The sequence below is a fragment of the Scomber scombrus genome, chromosome 9, assembly GCF_963691925.1.
Source record: "Scomber scombrus chromosome 9, fScoSco1.1, whole genome shotgun sequence".
Classification (NCBI taxonomy): Eukaryota; Metazoa; Chordata; class Actinopteri; order Scombriformes; family Scombridae; genus Scomber; species Scomber scombrus.
The window spans coordinates 17,463,505-17,486,343 of record NC_084978.1 but is presented as its reverse complement, the minus strand read 5'-3'; the positions used below and the strand labels follow the sequence as shown (position 1 = coordinate 17,486,343).

At 40.3% G+C, this 22,839-nt stretch overlaps 5 protein-coding genes and 1 pseudogene across 5 annotated transcripts; all 6 read left to right on the top strand.

Annotated features, from left to right (window-relative positions):
* Nucleotides 1–1,146: 1,146 nt before the first annotated feature.
* On the top strand, nucleotides 1,147–3,552 carry LOC133985575 (protocadherin gamma-A4-like; the record flags this gene model as incomplete). The annotated part of the gene is made up of 1 exon (XM_062425239.1): nucleotides 1,147–3,552. A coding segment is annotated over one exon (2,406 nt), but the record flags the coding sequence as incomplete, so codon positions are not given.
* A 1,539-nt stretch (nucleotides 3,553–5,091) lies between these two features.
* On the top strand, nucleotides 5,092–7,755 carry LOC133985574 (protocadherin gamma-A11-like). The gene is made up of 2 exons (XM_062425238.1): nucleotides 5,092–7,452; nucleotides 7,720–7,755. Exons 1-2 carry the CDS (start codon nucleotides 5,092–5,094, stop codon nucleotides 7,753–7,755), a joined length of 2,397 nt encoding a protein of 798 aa, XP_062281222.1.
* Nucleotides 7,756–9,108: 1,353 nt separating this feature from the next.
* Nucleotides 9,109–11,913, top strand: LOC133985572 (protocadherin beta-15-like). The gene is made up of 2 exons (XM_062425237.1): nucleotides 9,109–11,502; nucleotides 11,902–11,913. Exons 1-2 carry the CDS (start codon nucleotides 9,109–9,111, stop codon nucleotides 11,911–11,913), a joined length of 2,406 nt encoding a protein of 801 aa, XP_062281221.1.
* Nucleotides 11,914–12,407: 494 nt separating this feature from the next.
* LOC133985571 (protocadherin gamma-A11-like) lies at nucleotides 12,408–14,852 on the top strand. Its single transcript, XM_062425236.1, has one exon. It carries the CDS (start codon nucleotides 12,408–12,410, stop codon nucleotides 14,850–14,852), a length of 2,445 nt encoding a protein of 814 aa, XP_062281220.1.
* Nucleotides 14,853–16,720: 1,868 nt separating this feature from the next.
* LOC133985570 (protocadherin gamma-A11-like) lies at nucleotides 16,721–19,123 on the top strand. The gene has a single exon (XM_062425235.1). The coding sequence runs from the start codon at nucleotides 16,721–16,723 to the stop codon at nucleotides 19,121–19,123; it is 2,403 nt and encodes an 800-aa protein (XP_062281219.1).
* A 1,993-nt stretch (nucleotides 19,124–21,116) lies between these two features.
* LOC133985569 (protocadherin gamma-A11-like) lies at nucleotides 21,117–22,541 on the top strand (annotated as a pseudogene).
* Nucleotides 22,542–22,839: the final 298 nt, after the last annotated feature.

Here is a 22,839-nt window from a genome sequence, read left to right as displayed (position 1 = left end):
ATATTGTGTTTATAATGAAGTACATGCTTAATAATATGCCTTAATAATACATTTAAATGGATTAGACTCATTGAGAGTGTTTGCTATCTTTGATTTTTAAGCAAATTTGAAGAGACTATAAATAAATAGTATTAAAAGTTAACCTTCACTTTCATTTTTTAGTTCATTTCTATCCAGTACTGAAAATTATTTGAGGTTGTTTCTGATGTCTTATTGTCTGGAAACAAAATGGTAACTCAGTTGACACGTTTTTAAATGTTATTTGTGACAGAATAAGCCTTTCCATATGAGCATCCTGTTGTCTCTGTCCATGGTGCTGAAGTAACAGAGAACAATTTGTTTCCTTTAAAGCCATGATTTCTGGGGTTTGTGACATTTAAAGAAATGTTTCTACAACTTATTGTACTTGTACTACTACTAGAAGTGATGATAATAATCATGTAAATATTAAACTATCCCTACAATCATAGTATAAATCTTGAATATGTTGTTAAAGTGAGATCATCTTAAAGTCAGGTATATGCTAAGCATACACATTAGGTATTTTATATTAAATGCATCTTCCTAATAAATATTTTGGCAACACATTTTAAATCATTCTATTTGTGAGTTGATTTTGTCCATATGGTCAAGAGAGCCGTAACATAACGCTATATCAAAGGTACTTTGTGCTGACATTATTGTGCAGAGATATAAACGGTCAGATCTTCATTGATTATAGAGTGGCTGTAGTTGATCCTTGATGCTGAATAATGCTTTATCAGAACAAATTAACCTTAAAAATATTTTATCTGATGTTAAGATTTGTATCTGCCGTAATGTCTTTGAACATTATCCATCAGATGTTTTACAAGTGGCACACAGGCAGCGTGAAGAGAGATTAGGCAGGCACAGTCAGACAGTTTTGGATGGGTGCAAGTGTAAAGAATGAAAAACGACTCATGGTGCCGCTGTGGGCCAACACAAAACCAACACAGACATCTCCACCCACTGTTACTGCATTACGATCAGTTGTAATTTCTGATCACTCAATTCCATTGCTACATTTTGTTGTTGTTTCTTAGGAGATATTGGATTACTGATTACATTTTTGCATTTTGATTTTTCCCACCGGACACTAATTTGTTCAAGCCGTAAACGTGTGTTTTTCCGAAGATGGGAGACAAAGGATTTTCAGCGCTAGGCCCAATCTTCTGCTTTGCTTACATTGTAACGCTGCACCTCGTTTATGGAGACCTGAGCTATTCTATCCCAGAAGAAATGAAACGCGACTCTGTTATTGGAAATGTAGCCAAAGATCTTGGTCTCGACCTGAGGACTTTATCTTCACGAAAGGCCCGTGTTGATTTTGAGGGGACTCGTAAACGATACTGTGACATTAATTCGAATACCGGAGATTTGACCACATCGGAAAGAATTGACAGAGAAAGCCTTTGTAGCAAGAAACCATCGTGTGTTTTTAAAGTAGATCTGGTTTTAGAAAATCCGTTAGAGCTTCATCGTATTATTATTCATATCCAAGATGTTAATGACAATGCACCGAAATTCAAGAAAAATGTAATTGAAATGGAAATAAGAGAGTCAGCGGACAAAAGCAATCGTTTCTCAATCGAGGGGGCCCATGACACAGATATAGGTCAAAATGCTGTTCAAAGGTACAACCTACAGCAGAACGACAACTTTATTCTCGCTGTTGATAGTAATAAGGTTGAGCTTGTTTTGGAGAATAAACTTGATCGAGAGAAACAAAAAGATATGCATTTGCTTCTCACTGCTTTAGATGGTGGCTCTCCTCAGAGATCAGGTACAGTAGTCATACACGTCACTGTGCTGGATGCTAACGATAACGCCCCAGTGTTTAGCCAGGCCGTTTATAAAGCCAGTCTGCCTGAAAACTCTCCTTCAGATACCACGGTGATTCGTGTCAGTGCCACTGACGCAGATGAAGGAGTGAATGGAGATGTGACATATGACTTTGGACATGTGTCAGACGATAATATTAAAATATTTTCTATTGATTCTACAACAGGAGAAATTATAGTAATTGGTGTAATTGACTTTGAAGAGAGTAGTTCTTTTGAAATGAGTGTGGAAGCTAAAGATGGTTTAGGGCTAACCTCATACGCCAAAGTTACAATAGATATTACTGATGTAAATGACAATGCCCCAGTGATATATCTGAAATCACTGTCTAACCCCATACCTGAGAATGTGTCACCTGGTACAGAGGTGGGCATCATTAATGTGCAGGACAGCGACTCTGAGAAAAACGGACAGGTCCGTTGCTCCATTCAGCAAGGCGCTCCTTTTAAGTTAGTTCCCTCTATTAAAAACTACTATTCTCTGGTGACTACAGGACAACTGGACCGTGAACTAGTGTCTGAATACAACATTACAATCACAGCCACTGACGAGGGCTTTCCACCTCTGTCCTCCTCTAAAACTGTTCAGTTATCTGTAGCAGACATCAACGACAACCCACCTGTGTTTGAGGAACAGTCGTACAGCGCATATGTGACTGAAAATAACAAACCTGGCTCCACTTTATGTTCTGTTACTGCTCGAGACCCCGACTGGAGACAAAACGGTACAGTGATTTATTCTCTGTTAGCTGGTGAGGTGATCGGATCCCCAGTGTCCTCTTATGTATCTCTTAACGGAGACACGGGGGTGATCCACGCTGTGAGGTCGTTTGATTATGAACAGTTCAGGAGTTTTAAAGTCAACGTGACGGCCAGAGACAACGGTTCTCCTCCGCTGAGCAGCAACGTGACCGTGAGTGTGTTTATATCAGATGTGAATGATAACTCTCCTCAGATACTGTACCCGTCCCCGAAGGGCAACTCCTTCATGACCGAGCTGGTCCCCAAAGCTGCACACGGAGGCTCTCTGGTGTCCAAAGTGATAGCGGTGGACGCGGACTCCGGACAAAACGCCTGGCTATCCTATCATATAGTGAAATCCACCGATCCGGGACTTTTCAGTATTGGTGTCCACAGCGGAGAGATCAGGACACAGCGGGACGTTTCTGAATCTGACAGCATGAAACAGAACCTTATTGTGGCAGTGAAAGATAACGGACAGCCGTCTCTCTCTGCCACCTGTTCCATGTATTTACTTATTTCTGATAACTTGGCTGAGGTCCCAGAACTGAAGGACATTTCTTACGATGAGAATAATTCCAAACTGACTTCTTATCTGATCATTGCGCTGGTGTCTGTGTCCACCTTTTTTCTGACCTTCATCATCATCATCCTGGGTGTGAGGTTTTGTCACAGGAGAAAGCCCAGACTGTTGTTTGATGGAGCAGTTGCCATCCCCAGCGCTTATCTCCCTCCTAATTACGCAGATGTTGACCCCACAGGAACTTTACGCAGCACTTATAATTATGACGCCTACTTGACAACAGGTTCTAGAACCAGTGACTTTAAGTTCGTTTCATCTTACAATGACAACACTCTGCCTGCTGACCAGACTCTGACGAAAAGTCCATCAGACTTTGTTGCTTCCTTTGAAGATTTGGAGGCATCTGTAGAGGTAGGATTAATTTAATTCCTTTTCAAAATCGATTGATTTTCTGCTTGCTTGTTGATTTGTCTAACGTCCCACTGGCTGCTACAATAGTGTGTTCGAGTTTTCAAATCCTGTGTGGTTGTTGAAGACACATTTTTTGCAAAGCAGAAAATATATTCTTATTTTCTACCTTTTATATTACGCCAGCAAATGTACATTTTTTTCTTATTTTCTTCAAGATATTGAACTCGAATTTAGCGTTATATATGTGAAACATACATGTTTTGCCTTTCCTTTTGTCTTTTCAACAGACAGGGTTCATCTTTTATGACAAGTTTATATTGTTGATCGACCTTCAGAAAGATTATGACTTCAGACAAATAGTCTTCATATATAATAAATTACATTCAGAAAGCTGTCACTGAATGAATATGATTTTAATCGATTGTGATCCAAAGCATACTTCAGACGTTTTCAAGCAAGGACAATACAACCGAGAAACCTGCATTCACGCGAATCAACATTAGTAATAAAACTGAGATGTGGAGTCTTTCAAAAATATTTTACTTCCTGGTTTTTGTTCTGCTTTTCTCTCTCATCAGCCAGTGTCATTTAATGATGGAAGAACTGCATCTTCCAGTTATCATTTAGCTTAAGAATGGGAGGCAAACCTTGTATGCCTTGAATTCATTATTTAGTTTGGTTAATCTGTCTCACTCCCATTAGACTAGTTTAAGTTAGTAGAACGGTGTAATATATCTCCTTTGTGCAACCACACTTCGTTATCTAAAGGTATCTGTCCGTGGTGCTGAAACAATCATAATTGGAGATACTGTATCTTCATAACTTTCGCCATATTTTCTGAATTTTAATCGGCTTAATGGCATTTGTTGTACTACTAAGATAGCTACTACTACTACTACTACTAACATTGATTAAACACTGCCACACCTGCACTTGTGCATTGACGCTGTTTTATCAGGACATGAGGGTACATCCTTAATTCAACAGTGAGCTGCTATATCTGTCAGTCGCGCTGAAGTTTGCTGTATGTTGCACTGCGGCCATAATTCTTGATCATATTTTATTCAGAACTAATTATTTTGTGCTTTTTTTGTATAATCAAATGTTCTGTTTGCATGATAGAATAGTATAAAATCAGATAGACCTTGTAATAGTCATATTTAATTAGCGCTTCTATTTTTGTTCAGCATTATTCATTTGAAAGTTTCTATTTCAACATACTGAAGGTCAGTGAATATTGCTTTAAAGCGGGTTTAGAGCTTGTGCGGAACATTTCTTGCACAACAGTGTGAAAATGAAATGCGACTCACGGCGTCGCTGTTGGCTGACAGAAAATGTACACACACACCACTCCACCCACTATAGCTGCATGAATATCAGTCCCAGTTTTTTCTCGAGAATCGGTTGAACTCCCAATTATATTTCATCGTATATATTCGTGTGGAGTGTTGATTCTTTGACTGTTTTTGCATTTATTTAATATTTCTCACGGGAGAGTAAATTGTACCAGCTGAAGAGGCGGATTATTTCAGGATGGGAGACAAAGGAGTTTCAATGTTTCGTGCGATCTTATGCTTTGTTTCCTTCGTAACACTGCACCTTGTTTATGGAGACCTGAGCTATTCCATCCCAGAAGAAATGAAACGCAACTCTGTTATTGGAAATGTAGCCAAAGATCTTGGTCTCGACCTGAGGACTTTATCTTCACGAAAGGTCCGTGTTGATTTTGAGGGGAGTCGTAAACGGTACTGTGACATTAATCTGAATACCGGAGATTTGATCACATCGGAAAGAATTGACAGAGAAAGCCTTTGTAGCAAGAAAGCATCGTGTGTTGTAAAGGTTGACCTGGTGTTAGAAAATCCTTTGGAGCTTCATCGTATAACACTTAACGTTCAAGATGTAAACGACAACTCGCCGAAATTCAAGAAAAATTTGATTGAAATGGAAATAAGAGAGTCAGCTGAAAAGGGTAACCGCTTCTCAATCGAGGAGGCCCATGACGCAGATATAGGTCCAAATGCTGTTCAAAGGTACAACTTACAGGAGAACGATAACTTTGTTCTCACTGTTGACAGTAATAAGGTTGAACTTGTTTTGGAGAATAAACTTGATCGAGAGAAACAAAAAGAGATGAATTTGCTTCTCAGTGCTTTAGATGGTGGATCTCCTCAGAGATCAGGTACAGTAGTCATACACGTCACTGTGCTGGATGCTAATGATAACGCCCCAGTGTTTAGTCAGGCCGTTTATAAAGCCAGTCTGGCTGAAAACTCTTCTCCAGATACCACAGTGGTTCGTGTTAGTGCCACTGACGCAGATGAAGGAGTGAATGGAGATGTTACTTATGACTTTGGCCATGTGTCAGAAGATGATGTTAATGTATTTTCTATTGATTCTACAACGGGAGAAATTAGAGTAACTGGTGCGATTGACTTTGAAGAGAGTAGTTCTTTTGAAATGAGAGTACAAGCTAAAGATGGTTTAGGGCTAACTTCATACGCCAAAGTTATAATAGATGTCAATGATGTAAATGACAATGCCCCAGTGATATATCTGAAATCACTGTCTAACCCCATACCTGAGAATGTGTCACCTGGTACAGAGGTGGGCATCATTAACGTACAGGACAGAGACTCTGAGAATAACGGACAGATCCGCTGCTCCATTCAGCAACGCGCCCCTTTTAAGTTAGTCCCTTCTATTAAAAACTACTATTCTCTGGTGACTACAGGACAGCTGGACCGTGAACTAGTGTCTGATTACAACATTACAATCACTGCCACTGACGATGGCTCTCCACCTCTGTCCTCCTCTAAAACTGTTCAGTTATCTGTAGCAGACATCAACGACAACCCACCTGTGTTTGAGGAACAGTCGTACAGCGCATATGTGACTGAAAATAACAAACCTGGCTCCACTTTATGTTCCGTTACTGCTCGAGACCCTGACTGGAGACAAAACGGTACAGTGATTTATTCTCTGTTAGTCGGTGAGGTGAACGGAGCCCCGGTGTCCTCCTATGTATCTGTTAACCGAGAAACGGGGGTGATCCAAGCTGTGAGGTCGTTTGATTATGAACAGTTCAGGAGTTTTAAAGTCCGCGTGATGGCCAGAGACAACGGTTCTCCTCCGCTGAGTAGCAACGTGACCGTGAGTTTGTTCATATCAGACGTGAATGACAATTCTCCTCAGATACTGTACCCCGCCCCGGAGGGCAACTCCTTCATGACCGAGCTGGTCCCCAAAGCTGCACACGGAGGATCTCTGGTGTCCAAAGTGATAGCAGTGGACGCGGACTCCGGACAGAACGCCTGGCTGTCCTATCATATAGTGAAATCCACTGATCCGGGACTTTTCAGTATTGGTGTCCACAGCGGAGAGATCAGGACACAGCGGGACATTTCTGAATCTGACAGCATGAAACAAAACATTATTGTGGCAGTGAAAGATAATGGACAGCCCTGTCTCTCTGCCACCTGTTCCATGTATTTACTTATTTCTGATAACTTGGCTGAGGTCCCAGAACTGAAGGATATTTCTTACGATGAGAATAATTCCAAACTGACTTCTTATCTGATCATCGCGCTGGTGTCTGTGTCCACCTTTTTTCTGACCTTCATCATCATCATCATGGGTGTGAGGTTTTGTCGCAGGAGAAAGCCCAGACTGTTGTTTGATGGAGCAGTTGCCATCCCCAGCGCTTATCTCCCTCCTAATTACGCAGATGTTGACCCCACAGGAACTTTACGCAGCACTTATAATTATGACGCCTACTTGACAACAGGTTCTAGAACCAGTGACTTTAAGTTCGTTTCATCTTACAATGACAACACTCTGCCTGCTGACCAAACTCTGAGGAAAAGTCCATCAGACTTTGTTGATCCCTTCGAAGGTTTGGAGGCATCTGTAGAGGTAGGAGCATGTCAAATAACTATAATAAGGTTGATGAATTTTGGCGTTTTCTCCTTTCTTTTATGCCGTGTTTGCCCATAGAAATGTTTGACCATGCTCTCATTTTCAAAGAGTGAACGTTTTGCTTCATGACAGGTCACCTTCTTTCCTTCTTTCCCCATACCCTTTAAATTATGTAAGCAAATATAAAAAATATCTTTGCCTGCAACCCACTGAAATAGAATTCTCCATTCTTTTTGTCAAAACTCTTGTGTGTTTTGCTCTCAGTTTTTCTGTCACTTCACGGTGGCAACTTTTGTTTGATGATTTTTTTGTATGGTTGCGTTTCATAACGACAAAGGGTCATTATGACTTCCGCCAAGAGTTTTTCTTCATGTATAAATTATTATTATTTTTTTTTTCAAATTTTGTTTTAAGAGATGTATAAGTTGTTGATTATCTAAAGCTGGACTAATGTGATGTTTAACAGATGGTAGTATATGTGAACAAGACTACTAATCAATCAATCAATCAAGTCTTTTTGTAGTAGAAAACCGTGGCATTTTAAATCAGGATTTGATTAATAGAACAAGTTACATGGGAAGTGCATTTGTGAGACAAGCGGTTACAGCAGTCTATCAAATTCCTCAAACGTCTGCTTTTTTACGCTACAAAGCTGTATTTTATAGTTACAGCAAGTGCCATTACCTCGTTTAAATACTGTAGGTTTTGGTTCTGATGTAAATGAAGATATCTGTAAATTTTTCCGTTTAAAATAAGCCTTTTAGTTTCGTATCTGAGCTTGAAATTGACGTATTTAAAGAAAAACTCTGCTTAGCTGTATTAAATAGAGAAAATGAACATAACTTATGTTTGTGCAACTAGCACCTCAGTATCCCAAAGTGTATGTCTGTGGTGCTGAAACACATCTCAGGCACAAATGCCACTACAGATACTTTACCTAGTACTACTACTACGACTACTACTGCTGCTACTACTACTACTAATACTACTACTACTACAACTACTACTACTACTAATAATAATAATAATGATACATTTATAAAACAATCGCTACACACATCCTTATACCAACATGGATGTATAGTGACATGAATGAAGATTACATCGTCTCTTCAGTAGTGAGCTACTGTATATGTCCATGGTGCTGAATCTCCAGTGTTGGAGGAGCAGTAGCCATAATTACTGATCTCATAAAGTTCAGAAACAAAGTATGAAGTGCTTCTGTGAATATTTTATAGTGTTCAGTTTGCATGGTAGAATAATATAGCGTCAGTAAATTCCTCAAAGAGGTATATTAATTCAGCTGTTTATTTGATCTGAACCTTATCAGTTGCATTGTAGCTTTTTTCAACACAGTGCACAGTTCAAATGGACACAACTGCATGTTGCTGTAATGTGGTTTTTAGACTTTTTGAAGACAATACGCTGCATACCAGTGTATATCTAAATAGCGACTCACGGTGTCGCTATTGCCCAGCAGAAAACATACACACACCACTCCACCCACCATACTGCATGGATATCAGTCGCATTTGTTTTCCAAATGTCGGTTTAATCCCTGCATGCATTTAATCACGTATACTGCTGTGAAGTGCTGATGCATTAACACCTTTTGGACGTATTGGATATTTCGCACCGCACAGTAAATTGTACATGTTGTTTGTCAGAATGGGAGACAAAGGATTTTCAGTGCTTCGTCCGATCTTTGTTTCCTTCTTTATAACTCTGCACCTCGTCTATGGAGATTTGAGTTATTCCATTCAAGAAGAGATGAAACGCGACGCTGTTATTGGAAATATAGCCAAAGATTTCGGTCTCAACCGCGGCAGCTTTTCTTCAAGACATGCCCGTGTTGATTTTCAGGCAACTCAGAAAAGGTACTGTGACATTAAAATGAACACAGGAGATCTGGTCGCATCGGAGAGAATGGACAGAGAAAACCTTTGTGGCAAGAAACCCTCTTGTGTTTTAAAAGTAGATCTGGTGTTAGAAAATCCGTTAGAGCTTCACCGTGTAAGTCTCTTTATTCAAGATATAAACGACAACTCGCCCCTATTCAGAGAACATTTGATTGAAATGGAAATAAGTGAATTAGCTGAAAAGGGTACTCGTTTTCCAATCGAGGAGGCCCATGATGCAGATATAGGTCAAAATGCTGTTCAAAGATATAACCTAGAAAAGAACGATAATTTCATCCTATCTGTTGACAGCAACAAGGTTGATCTCGTGTTGGAAAATAAGCTCGACCGAGAAAAGCAAAGAGACATTAATTTGCTTCTCACTGCTTTAGATGGCGGATCTCCTCAGAGATCAGGTACAGTAGTCATACACGTCACTGTGCTGGATGCTAACGATAACGCCCCAGTGTTTAGCCAGGCCGTTTATAAAGCCAGTCTGCCTGAAAACTCTTCCCCAAATATCACAGTGATTCATGTCAGTGCTACTGACGCAGATGAAGGAGTGAATGGAGATGTGACATATCATTTCGGTCGTGTTTCAGAAGATGATGTGAATATATTTTCTATTGATCCGAAAACTGGAGAAATTAGAGTAACTGGTGTGATTGACTTTGAAGAGAGGAGTTCTTTTGAGATGAGAGTACAAGCTAAAGATGGTTTAGGGCTAACCTCATATGCCAAAGTTATAATAGATGTCAATGATGTAAATGACAATGCTCCAGTGATATATCTGAAATCACTATCTAACCCCATACCCGAGAATGTGTCACCTGGTACAGAGGTGGGCATCATTAATGTGCAGGACAGAGACTCTGAGAATAACGGACAGATCCGCTGCTCCATTCAGCAAGGCGCCCCTTTTAAGTTAGTCCCTTCTATTAAAAACTACTATTCTCTGGTGACTACAGGACAACTGGACCGTGAACTAGTGTCTGATTATAACATTACAATCATTGCCACTGACGAGGGCTCTCCACCTCTGTCTTCCTCTAAAACGGTTCAGTTATCTGTAGCAGACATCAACGACAACCCACCTGTGTTTGAGGAACAGTCGTACAGCGCATATGTGACTGAAAATAACAAACCTGGCTCCACTTTATGTTCCGTTACTGCTCGAGACCCCGACTGGAGACAAAACGGTACAGTGATTTATTCTCTGTTAGCTGGTGAGGTGAACGGAGCCCCGGTGTCCTCCTATGTATCTGTTAACGGAGACACGGGGGTAATCCACGCTGTGAGGTCGTTTGATTATGAACAGTTCAGGAGTTTTAAAGTCCACGTGATGGCCAGAGACAACGGTTCTCCTCCGCTGAGTAGCAACGTGACCGTCAATGTGTTCATATCCGATGTGAATGACAACTCTCCTCAGATACTGTACCCCGCCGCTGAGGGCAACTCCTTCATGACCGAGCTGGTCCCCAAAGCTGCACACGGAGGCTCGCTGGTATCCAAAGTGATAGCGGTGGACGCGGACTCCGGACAGAACGCCTGGCTGTCCTATCATATAGTGAAATCCACTGATCCGGGACTTTTCAGTATTGGTGTCCACAGCGGAGAGATCAGGACACAGCGGGACATTTCTGAATCTGAAAGCATGAAACAGAACCTTATTGTGGCAGTGAAAGATAACGGACAGCCCTCTCTCTCTGCCACCTGTTCCATGTATTTACTTATTTCTGATAACTTGACTGAGGTCCCAGAACTGAAGGATATTTCTTACGATGAGAAGAATTCCAAACTGACTTCTTATCTGATCATCGCGCTGGTGTCTGTGTCCACCTTTTTTCTGACCTTCATCATCATCATCCTGGGTGTGAGGTTTTGTCGCAGGAGAAAGCCCAGACTGTTGTTTGATGGAGCAGTTGCCATCCCTAGCGCTTATCTCCCTCCTAATTACGCAGATGTTGACCCCACAGGAACTTTACGCAGCACTTATAATTATGACGCCTACTTGACAACAGGTTCTAGAACCAGTGACTTTAAGTTCGTTTCATCTTACAATGACAACACTCTGCCTGCTGACCAGACTCTGAGGAAAAGTCCATCAGACTTTGTTGATCCCTTCGAAGGTTTGGAGGCATCTGTAGAGGTAGGAGCATGTCAAATAACTATAATAAGGTTGATGAATTTTGGCGTTTTCTCCTTTCTTTTATGCCGTTTTCGCCCATATAAATGTTTGACCACCTTCTTTCCTTCTTTCACCATACCCTTTAATCTATGTAAGCAAATATACAAATATATTTGCCTGCAACTGGATCTGTAGAGGTAGGGGCCTTTTAATTCCTTATCAAAAGCTATTATTTTTCTGCTTGTTTATTTTAGTTGTCTAACGTCCAACTGGTTGCAACAATTTTGGTGTGTCGAAATTTGTAAAGCATGGAATGGTTGGTGAGGACACATATTTTGTAAAGTAGGAAATAAAATCTCTTCTAAATACCTACCATGTACATTACGTCAGAAAATGTTCATATTTTCTCCTTTGTTCAAGACATGGGGCTGAAATTAGCCCTATATTAGATGCATGTATTTTGCTTTCTGTTCTTTTCAGTACACAGTGTTTATCACTTTTTGGTATGTTCATTTTGGTGGGTTTGGAAACCCTTCAACATTCATAATCAGCTTTAAGCAGCTCTCTTATTTTTATCTCACCATTATCTATTACAATTTATTTCAACATATTGTGCGCACGAAGGTCAGTGAATAGGACCTTAATGCGGTTTTACTTTTTGTGCAGAAAATTTTCTTTCATAGAAATGTGAAAATAAAAAGTGACTCACGGCGTCGCTGTTGGCTAACCGAAAATATACACACACCACTCCACCCACTACTGCTGCATGAAAACCAGTCCCAGTTTTTCTCGAGAATCGGTAGAAACGCTGGTTATAATTCATCGTATGTATTCGTGTGGACTGTTGATTCATTGACTCTTTTTTGATTTATTTAATGCTTCGCACTGGACAGTAAATTGTACAGACTGAAGAGGTGCATTATCTCATGATGGGAGACAAAGGATTTTCAGTATTTCGTGCAATCTTATGCTTTGTTTCCTTCTTTGTAATGCTACACATCGTTCATGGAGATCTGAGTTATTCTATCCCAGAAGAGATGAAACGCGACTCTGTTATTGGAAATATCGCCAAAGATCTTGGTCTCGACCTGAGGACTTTATCTTCACGAAAGGCCCGTGTTGATTTTGAGGGGTCTCGTAAAAGGTACTGTGACATTAATCTTAATACCGGAGATTTGATCACATCGGAAAGAATTGACAGAGAAAGCCTTTGTAACAAGAAACCATCGTGTGTTGTAAAGGTTGACCTGGTGTTAGAAAATCCGTTGGAGCTTCATCGTGTAACACTTCATATTCAAGATATAAACGACAACTTGCCAAAATTTCGAGAAAACTTGATTGAAATGGAAATAAGAGAATCAGCAGACAAAGGTAACAGTTTCTCTATCGAGGAGGCCCATGATGCAGACATAGGTCCAAATGCTGTTCAAAGGTACAACCTACAGCATAACGATAACTTTGTTCTCGCTGTTGACAGCAATAAGGTTGAACTTGTATTAGAGAAAACACTTGATCGAGAGAAACAAAAAGAGATTTATTTGCTTCTCACTGCTTTAGATGGTGGATCTCCTCAGAGATCAGGTACAGTAGTCATACACGTCACTGTGCTGGATGCTAACGATAACGCCCCAGTGTTTAGTCAGGCCGTTTATAAAGCCAGTCTGCCTGAAAACTCTTCTCCAGATACCACAGTGATTCGTGTTAGTGCCACTGACGCAGACGAAGGAGTTAATGGAGATGTGACATATCAGTTTGGCCATATATCTGACGAGGATTTTAATGTTTTCTCAATTAATCCTAAAACGGGCGAAATTAGTGTAACCGGTGTAATTGACTTTGAAGACAGTAGTTCTTTTGAGATGAGAGTACAAGCTAAAGATGGTTTAGGGCTAACCTCTTACGCCAAAGTTATAATAGATGTTACTGATGTAAATGACAATACACCAGTGATATATCTGAAATCACTGTTTAACCCCATACCTGAGAATGTGTCACCTGGTACAGAGGTGGGCATCATTAATGTGCAGGACAGAGACTCTGAGAATAACAAACATGTGCGCTGCTCCATTCAGCAAGGCGCCCCCTTTAAGTTAGTACCCTCTATTAAAAACTATTATTCTCTGGTGACTACAGGTCAACTGGACCGTGAACTAGTGTCTGAATACAACGTTACGATCACTGCCAGTGACGAGGGCTCTCCACCTCTGTCTTCCTATAAAACTGTTCAGTTATCTGTAGCAGACATCAACGACAACTCACCCGTGTTTGAGGAACAGTCGTACAGCGCATATGTGAGTGAAAATAACAAACCTGGCTCCACTTTATGTTCCGTTACTGCTCGAGACCCCGACTGGAGACAAAACGGTACAGTGATTTATTCTCTGTTAGCTGGTGAGGTGAACGGAGCCCCGGTGTCCTCCTATGTATCTGTTAATGGAGACACGGGGGTGATCCACGCTGTGAGGTCGTTTGATTATGAAGAGTTCAGGAGTTTTAAAGTCCACGTGATGGCCAGAGACAACGGTTCTCCTCCGCTGAGCAGCAACGTGACCGTCAGTGTGTTCATGTCAGATGTGAATGACAACTCTCCTCAGATACTGTACCCCGCCCCGGAGGGCAACTCCTTCATGACTGAGCTTGTCCCCAAAGCTGCACACGGAGGATCTCTGGTGTCCAAAGTGATAGCGGTGGACGCGGACTCCGGACAGAACGCCTGGCTGTCCTATCATATAGTGAAATCCACCGATCCGGGACTTTTCAGTATTGGTGTGCACAGCGGAGAGATTAGGACACAGCGGGACATTTCTGAATCTGACAGCATGAAACAGAACCTTATTGTGGCAGTGAAAGATAACGGACAGCCCTCTCTCTCTGTCACCTGTTCCATGTATTTACTTATTTCTGATAACTTGGCTGAGGTCCCAGAACTGAAGGATATTTCTTATGATGAGAAGAATTCGAAACTGACCTCTTATCTGATCATCGCTCTGGTGTCTGTGTCCACCTTTTTTCTGACCTTCATCATCATCATCCTGGGTGTGAGGTTTTGTCGCAGGAGAAAGCCCAGGCTGTTGTTTGATGGAGCAGTTGCCATCCCCAGCGCTTATCTCCCTCCTAATTACGCAGATGTTGACCCCACAGGAACTTTACGCAGCACTTATAATTATGACGCCTACTTGACAACAGGTTCTAGAACCAGTGACTTTAAGTTTGTTTCATCTTACAATGACAACACTCTGCCTGCTGACCAGACTCTGAGGAAAAGTCCATCAGACTTTGCAGATGTGTTTGGTGCGTCAGATGAGTCTCCAGAGGTAGGACACTCACACTTTCATAATTACCCTTTAATGTTGATTGTGAAATTACAATAGTGTCACATTTCAAATTACCTGTCTTCTATTTTCCCCCAGTATACATAAACATGAAATATTCTTGAGTTTGTTCTTAGTTTGTTTAATGTTAGTTTTATCTGGTTCGACACATGTCGTACACTCCTTGAAATATTATAGTATTTCTTCACCAAAAATTGCTAAGGCCAATGCCATTGAAATGCAGAAAATAAGCACTGCGTTGCCATGATGTTGTTCATTTACAGGTTAAAGGACTTCCGATTTGAAACTAGGACCTGCTACACGTTGATTTGTTGTCATTCGAACACTATTGAAAGAAAAGTTAAATGTAACCTAGACTTTTCAACCACTACGTTTTAAACACAATTCAGTGTAATTTAAACCAAGACCTCTTGACATAATTTGTCCTGTGAATAACATTAACAGTAATAGACATAACACACAAGATGCAACGTGTCATAGTGACATTACATTTATGATGATAATGCGGACAAATCGTGTGAATACTGCAAAACTGCAGCTTGACCTGAACTGCTGAAGTATAAATCTCATTTTGCTGACTGGAATATTTTACCCAATCAATACATGGATTATTGGTTTGTGCTTTTACCGAGAGGAAAATCGTGTAAAGGCATGAAGTGAGCTGACAACAAATTACTTTAATATATGATGACTGATTGCAAGATTCAAAGTGGCTAATTTTGGGTTAGCCAGATGTGATTAACATGTAACATTACGTGCGACCCCTGGGTCTCGAATAACACTATGATTGTATGGTTGATTAATGCCCTTTGTTGCTGTCATCGATGTAGCTAATGTTACTATTGTGTTTACTTGTCCCCGGCTATATTTTTTGTGTAGACTTTGATGTAGCTGGCTTGCTTGATTTGTCTTGAGATATTATGAAATTGGATTTAGGAGTGAAGATGCGTTGCTCTCCTTGCCGTTATCATGTTGTATTTTCACTTTACACTTGACTAACAGCTGTTTAGCGGTCAAATGTTAGGACAATATTAATGTCCTTGTTATAACGTTACTTCACGTAACCTTTTAACTGTAAGTTAGCGTGGCTTTCATAACAATGTTTGCTGGTTATAACATATATGTTTAGCTAACAGATCGATGCTGTTGTGAGCTAGAGACTGGGTTGTTTTTTTAACTGGCAGCATTTGATTATAGTTAGGGAGAAATCATGGTATTGGATTAATATAGAAGAAAATCGGCAATGGATTTAAGCTCCAGACACGACGCATCCATTAACATTTAACGGAAACCACAGTTGTTCCCTCATAAATGTACTTAATTGATTCTACAACACGATGCTTGCTCCAGGCTGTCATTACGTATTGACCGTAAAGTAATTGGAAAAAAACATTAAGTCATATTTGAACGCAATTTCACGAGATAGTAAACTGTGGTTTCATAGTAATAATGGTCAATGCAGTAACTTTGAGAGCATAAATGTTAAATGAAGTAAATCTGTGGGTCTACCCCTCACTGGTCAGACTCTGTCCATGGTGCTGAACGGTGTTTACTCTGCATACACCCGTTACAAATATACCAAAACCATCCTGGCAAAAAGCCCCAACAACCCTCTATTTGAGTGTTAATATTGAAATATTATACTGCTGTGTTGAGTACATCATGACAGTACTGCGGCATCCTTTGTTGGGCCAGTAGTTATTTATTTGTAATATTCTAAATAAACTCACGGCGTCGCTGCTCACTTGCAAATATGAGGAGGCTCATTTCTCCACCCACTCCAACAGCATTAAAACCAGATCTGCCATTGTTGTAGGGGTGGCTATACAAACTATCACGATATGGTTTTGATTTAATCAGCGCCTTTATGAAGATTTGCGTGTTCGTATCATAGTACGGGATATACAATGGGTCGTAAAGGACAATCGCTTTGGAGGTTTCTCTGTGGATTTGTTCTTTTAGTTGACATCACCGTTGCAGACTTCAGCTATTCTGTTCCGGAGGAGATGAGACCCGGATCCATTGTTGGAAATGTCGCCAGGGATCTCGGACTCGAAGTAGTGACATTTTCCTCTCGTAAAGCACGTATTGATAGTGATGAAACGGCAGGTTACTGCGATATTGATCTAAAAACGGGAAATTTTGTCATGAGGGAAAGGGTTGACAGAGAGGAGCTTTGCGGAGAGAAGGTTTCGTGTTTGCTCAAAATCGAGTTAGTCCTCGAAAACCCTTTGGAGCTGCACCGTATTTCACTGCTCGTGCAGGATATAAATGACAATGCACCTGTTTTCCCAAAGGTTGACATTAAACTGGAAATCAGAGAATCAGCGGACAAGGGGGCTCGATATCGTGTCAGTGAAGCACATGACGCTGACATTGGACAAAATACAGTTAAACAATACAGTTTACAGAAAAATGAACATTTTGTTTTGTCGGTTCGAGAGGACACTGATGGGTCTAAGAATGTCGAGTTGGTGTTAGATAAAGAGCTCGACCGTGAAAAAGAACACGATTTAGATTTCGTGCTAACAGCTGTTGATGGTGGCAATCCACAAAGATCAGGAACAGCCATTATACACGTGACTGTGTTGGATGCTAATGATAACGCCCCAGTGTTTGACCAAGCAGTTTATAAAGCCAGTCTACCTGAAAACTCTGCTGTTGAAACTGTTGTTATCACAGTAAGTGCCACTGATGCAGATGAAGGAGTCAATGGAGAAGTGACTTATGAGTTTAGCCGCATTTCAGAAAAGGCTAAAAAAGCGTTCTCACTGAACAGTAAAACTGGAGAGATAAAAGTCATAGGGCCTCTTGATTTCGAGAGTAATTCTAAATATGAAATGCGAATCGTTGCTAAAGATGGTTATGGACTCTCCTCTGATTCCAAACTGATTATTGATATAACTGATGTTAATGACAACGCTCCAGCTATACATATAAAATCCCTGATGAACCCCGTACTTGAGAATGTGTCACCTGGTACAGAGGTGGGCATCATTAACGTGCAGGATAGAGACTCTGATAATAATAAACAGGTCCGTTGCTCCATTCAACAAGGTTCCCCTTTTAAATTAGTCCCATCTATTAAAAACTACTATTCTCTGGTGACTACAGGACAACTGGACCGTGAACTAGTGTCTGATTACAACATTACAATGTCTGCCAGTGACGAGGGCTCTCCACCTCTGTCCTCCTCCAAAACGGTTCAGTTATCTGTAGCAGACATCAACGACAACCCACCTGTGTTTGAGGAGCAGTCGTACAGCGCATATGTGAGTGAAAATAACAAACCTGGCTCCACTTTATGTTCAGTTACTGCTCGAGACCCCGACTGGAGACAAAACGGTACAGTGATTTATTCTCTGTTAGCTGGTGAAGTGAACGGAGCCCCGGTGTCCTCCTATGTATCTGTTAACGGAGACACGGGGTTGATCCACGCTGTGAGGTCGTTTGATTATGAACAGTTCCGATGTTTTAAAGTCCACGTGATGGCCAGAGACAACGGTTCTCCTCCGCTGAGCAGCAACGTGACCGTCAGTGTGTTCATATCGGATGTTAATGACAACTCTCCTCAGATACTGTACCCCGCCCCGGAGGGCAACTCCTTCATGACCGAGCTTGTCCCCAAAGCTGCACACGGAGGATCTCTGGTGTCCAAAGTGATAGCGGTGGACGCGGATTCCGGACAGAATGCCTGGCTGTCCTATCATATAGTCAAATCCACTGATCCGGGACTTTTCAGTATTGGTGTCCACAGCGGAGAGATCAGGACACAGCGGGACATTTCTGAATCTGACAGCATGAAACAGAACCTTATTGTATCAGTGAAAGATAACGGACAGCCCTCTCTCTCTGTCACCTGTTCCATGTATTTACTTATTTCTGATAACTTGGCTGAGGTCCCAGAACTGAAGGATATTTCTTACGATGAGAAGAATTCCAAACTGACCTCTTATCTGATCATCGCGCTGGTGTCTGTTTCCACCTTTTTTCTGACCTTCATCATCATCATCCTTGGTGTGAGGTTTTGTCACAGGAGAAAGCCCAGACTGTTGTTTGATGGAGCAGTTGCTATCCCCAGCGCTTATCTCCCTCCTAATTACGCAGATGTTGACCCCACAGGAACTTTACGCAGCACTTATAATTATGACGCCTACTTGACAACAGGTTCTAGAACCAGTGACTTTAAGTTCGTTTCATCTTACAATGACAACACTCTGCCTGCTGACCAGACTCTGAGGAAAAGTCCATCTGACTTTGTTGAAGCATTTCGGGAATCACAGGATTCACTGGAGGTAGGCTTCACTTGAAAACAGCATTAATTTATGGATGTTTGAATAGGTAACTATTGTGCTGGGTCCTGTGACGAGTATTGCTTTTTGGCATCTTTTTAAATTGATCAAAATTACTTTCATTAATCATTATTAAAACTGTAATGCTTGTCTGCTTTGTGAACACATAAATGAATACCCCGGGAACTATCAAAAAACTACAATAATATACAGGATCTCAATTATGCCTTAATTCAAGAACAATACTTAAATTCATGCAAGAACTAACCTAATCAATCATCATGATTTCTTTGTTGTTAATGATGTTCATGTCTGCTTCACAGTTAAGTCTTCAATTAAATGGACAGGCTGACATCATGTTTCTGGCCCTTCAAATAAAGTGGGCCCTTTTTAAAGTTTACAACATTATAAACTTAATTAAGTAAAGTGTCTACTTTTGGACATTCTTCTTTAAATGCATTATGTTTTTGTGAATTAAGTATATAAGAAAAGACCACATGCATCTATACTGCATTTTTAGTAAATTCAGTGTTTGCCATTAAAGTCCATTAAAGCATACCACATTTGATACCATACAGACAATCACATGTTATTTATCAGTGTTAAAGAAGGACCAGGTCCCCACTCTATGTAGAGGGCCACAAACACAATAAAGACATGAAAAAGCCATGCTTTGGTGTTAATTATTACAACCTTTGGATTTCAACAGAATACACATGGACTACTGTGACTGAGCATGTCCATGTCCATTTAACTGCAGATTTAACTCTAACGAAGACATGGACATGATGAGTTATTTAGATTTACATATCTTAGTTGTTGCTTCAAGTATTGCTCTCATTTTAGATAGATAGATACTGTAATTATTGTACATTTCTAATAGTTACATAATTACATGAATTATCTTTTCATGTTTGAAGTCGTGCATAAATTCATGATAATTCATGTGTCCCTACTATGCAGTGTTATAACCAGTTTTAACTGAAACAATCAGTACACCAATACATCACTGCTTTCTGTGATAATTTAAGTCTGTGACAAATTGAAGCCCTTGGTTTCTTTTCATCATCTGTTGCTGTCTATGGTCCTGAACACAACAGATAACCCAAAAATTCAGTCCTACTCAATTTTTGAATCACACTTTTAATGAAACTGACCTTAATTTCATCACCACAGACAATACTTGTAAAGTTTTGTTTTTGTACATCTTTTCAGTCATATTGATGTTTTTGCTTATACTGTATCAATAGTCAAAATATTATTCACAGCCAACTGCTGTGGTAGCCCCAAGACAACAATCTGAATTTGGATGTACACACTTCTTGCAATACAATTGCATCCAACAGTTCTAAATTCTACTTCTGTGCCAAGTAGTTATTACTTGTTGATAAGTGTTGCTTCAAATCTACATAGATATAATATGCTACTGTTTGTGATGGTGTTGTATTAAGTATACACTGAAAGGTATTTCTAAAACTTTTTTCTCAGCCAATAATATACAAAACATTGTAAAATCTATAATAGTGGACACAAAAAAACTTAAGTGTAATAGACTGAACATGTCTTATTTAGTAGAGGAGTTTTGTATTTCACTACATTACATTATAGGGATATTTGTACATTTGCAGTCCTTCAGTGTATATTGCCTTGTAAAACATACACTGTAAATACACACGATGAACTCTCAATTGATCTATTTCATCTATCTTATCTATTTATCTGTGTGAGGTGATGTTTTTTCAGGAAAACTGGGTTGCATACTGTATCAAACAACATGTTGGCTGACTGTATTCTGTAATCTTTAGGATATACTGTGAGTGTCGCTGTCTACCAATAGAAATGTTAAATAGGCCGCATATGAAACTGCCATTCGTCTACACCTACATTTTCCTTCTCATTGTTTGCCATTAGGCTGTTTGTCTTGACACATTCACAGATCTACAATTTCGTCAGTTTATGAGGAATACTGCTCACGTCCTTACTCTTCTGTATTTATTTTGATTGCTGAAGGATGGCATGTATTGGATTACCAGTGAACCTTGTCTGCAGCTCACTTTTTGTGCTTTTATGGTTACATATGTTGCATGGCGATGTGAGTTATTCTTTCCCGGAGGAAATGAAACGCGGATCTGTGATCGGGAACATAGTCAATGATCTCGGACTTCAACTGAGCAGACTTTCAACTAGGAAGGCTCGAATCATTGTCGAGGGAAACCGTAAACGTTACTGCGAGATTAACGTTGAAACCGGAGATCTGGCGGTTGCTGATAGGATTGACTGAGAGGAGCTTTGTGGAGCAAAGATGTCATGTCTGTTGAAATGTGAATTAGTAGTTGAGGATCCACTTGAATCCCATCGGATATCTTTGCAAATCCAGGATGTAAATAACAATCCACCTGTTTTCATTAAGGATATTGTTAAACTGGAAATACCCGAATCAGCTCCCAAAGGCTCTCGCTATAGGATAAATGCAGCAGGCGATAGAGAATTAGATCGTGAAGAACAGCATGAGATGACTTTATTGCTCACAGCCGTCGATGGTGGCACTCCTCAGAGATCAGGAACCGCAGTCATACAAATCACTGTGCTGGATGCTAATGATAACGCCCCAGTCTTCGGCCAGGCAGTCTATGAGGCTACTCTACCTGAAAACTCTCCTATTGACACTGTAGTAGTTACAGTGAGTGCTACTGATGCAGACGAAGGCGTGAATGGTAAAGTAACATATGAATTCAGTGGAATTAGTGGTATTGCAAAACAGATATTTTCATTGAATGAACGTACCGGAGAAATTACAGTAGGAGGAAATATTGATTTTGAATAAGAATCAAAATTCAAAATGCTAATTGAAGGAAAAGATGGCTCTGGCCTTTCCTCAGAAACAAAAGTAGTAATTGATATCATTGACGTGAATGACAATGCTCCAGTGATACACATTAGTTCATTAGCAAACCCCATACCTGAGAATGTGTCACCTGGTACAGAGGTGGGCATCATTAATGTGCAGGATGCAGACTCAGAAAATAACGGACAGGTGCGCTGTTCCATTCAGCAAGGTGCCCCATTTAAGTTTGTCCCTTCTATAAAAAACTACTATTCTCTGGTGACTACAGGACAACTGGACCGTGAACTAGTATCTGATTACAACATTACAATCACAGCCACTGACGAGGGCTCTCCACCTCTGTCTTCCTCTAAAACTGTTCAGTTATCTGTAGCAGACATCAACGACAACCCTCCTCTGTTTGAGCAACAATTGTACAGCACATATATGATTGACAATAACAAACCTGGCTCCACTTTATGTTCCGTTACTGCTCGAGACCCCGACTGGAGACAAAACGGTACAGTGATTTATTCTCTGTTACCTGTGAACGGAGCCCCGGTGTCCTCCTATGTATCTGTTACATTGTGTATTTTTAACACATTTATTTAGTCTTTGTGTGCACATTATTACATCTTAACATGGATTATTGACTTTTTCAATAAATAGTTAAATCTAACACTTAGTTCCCTTGAGTGTTTAGTCTTTTGCAGTATTTCAGATATTGAGGGTCACTTTAATGTACAAACATATTATAAAGAGTGCAATGCAGAAAAAATATTCAGTAGTAAAGAAATAACACTGAATCCTCTTACTCAGACACAAACGATACAGCAATCACAACTGTTGTGTGTTAAGTCTTAGTAGCAAATATACACTATTTGCTTGTGTCATTATAACAAAAAAAAGA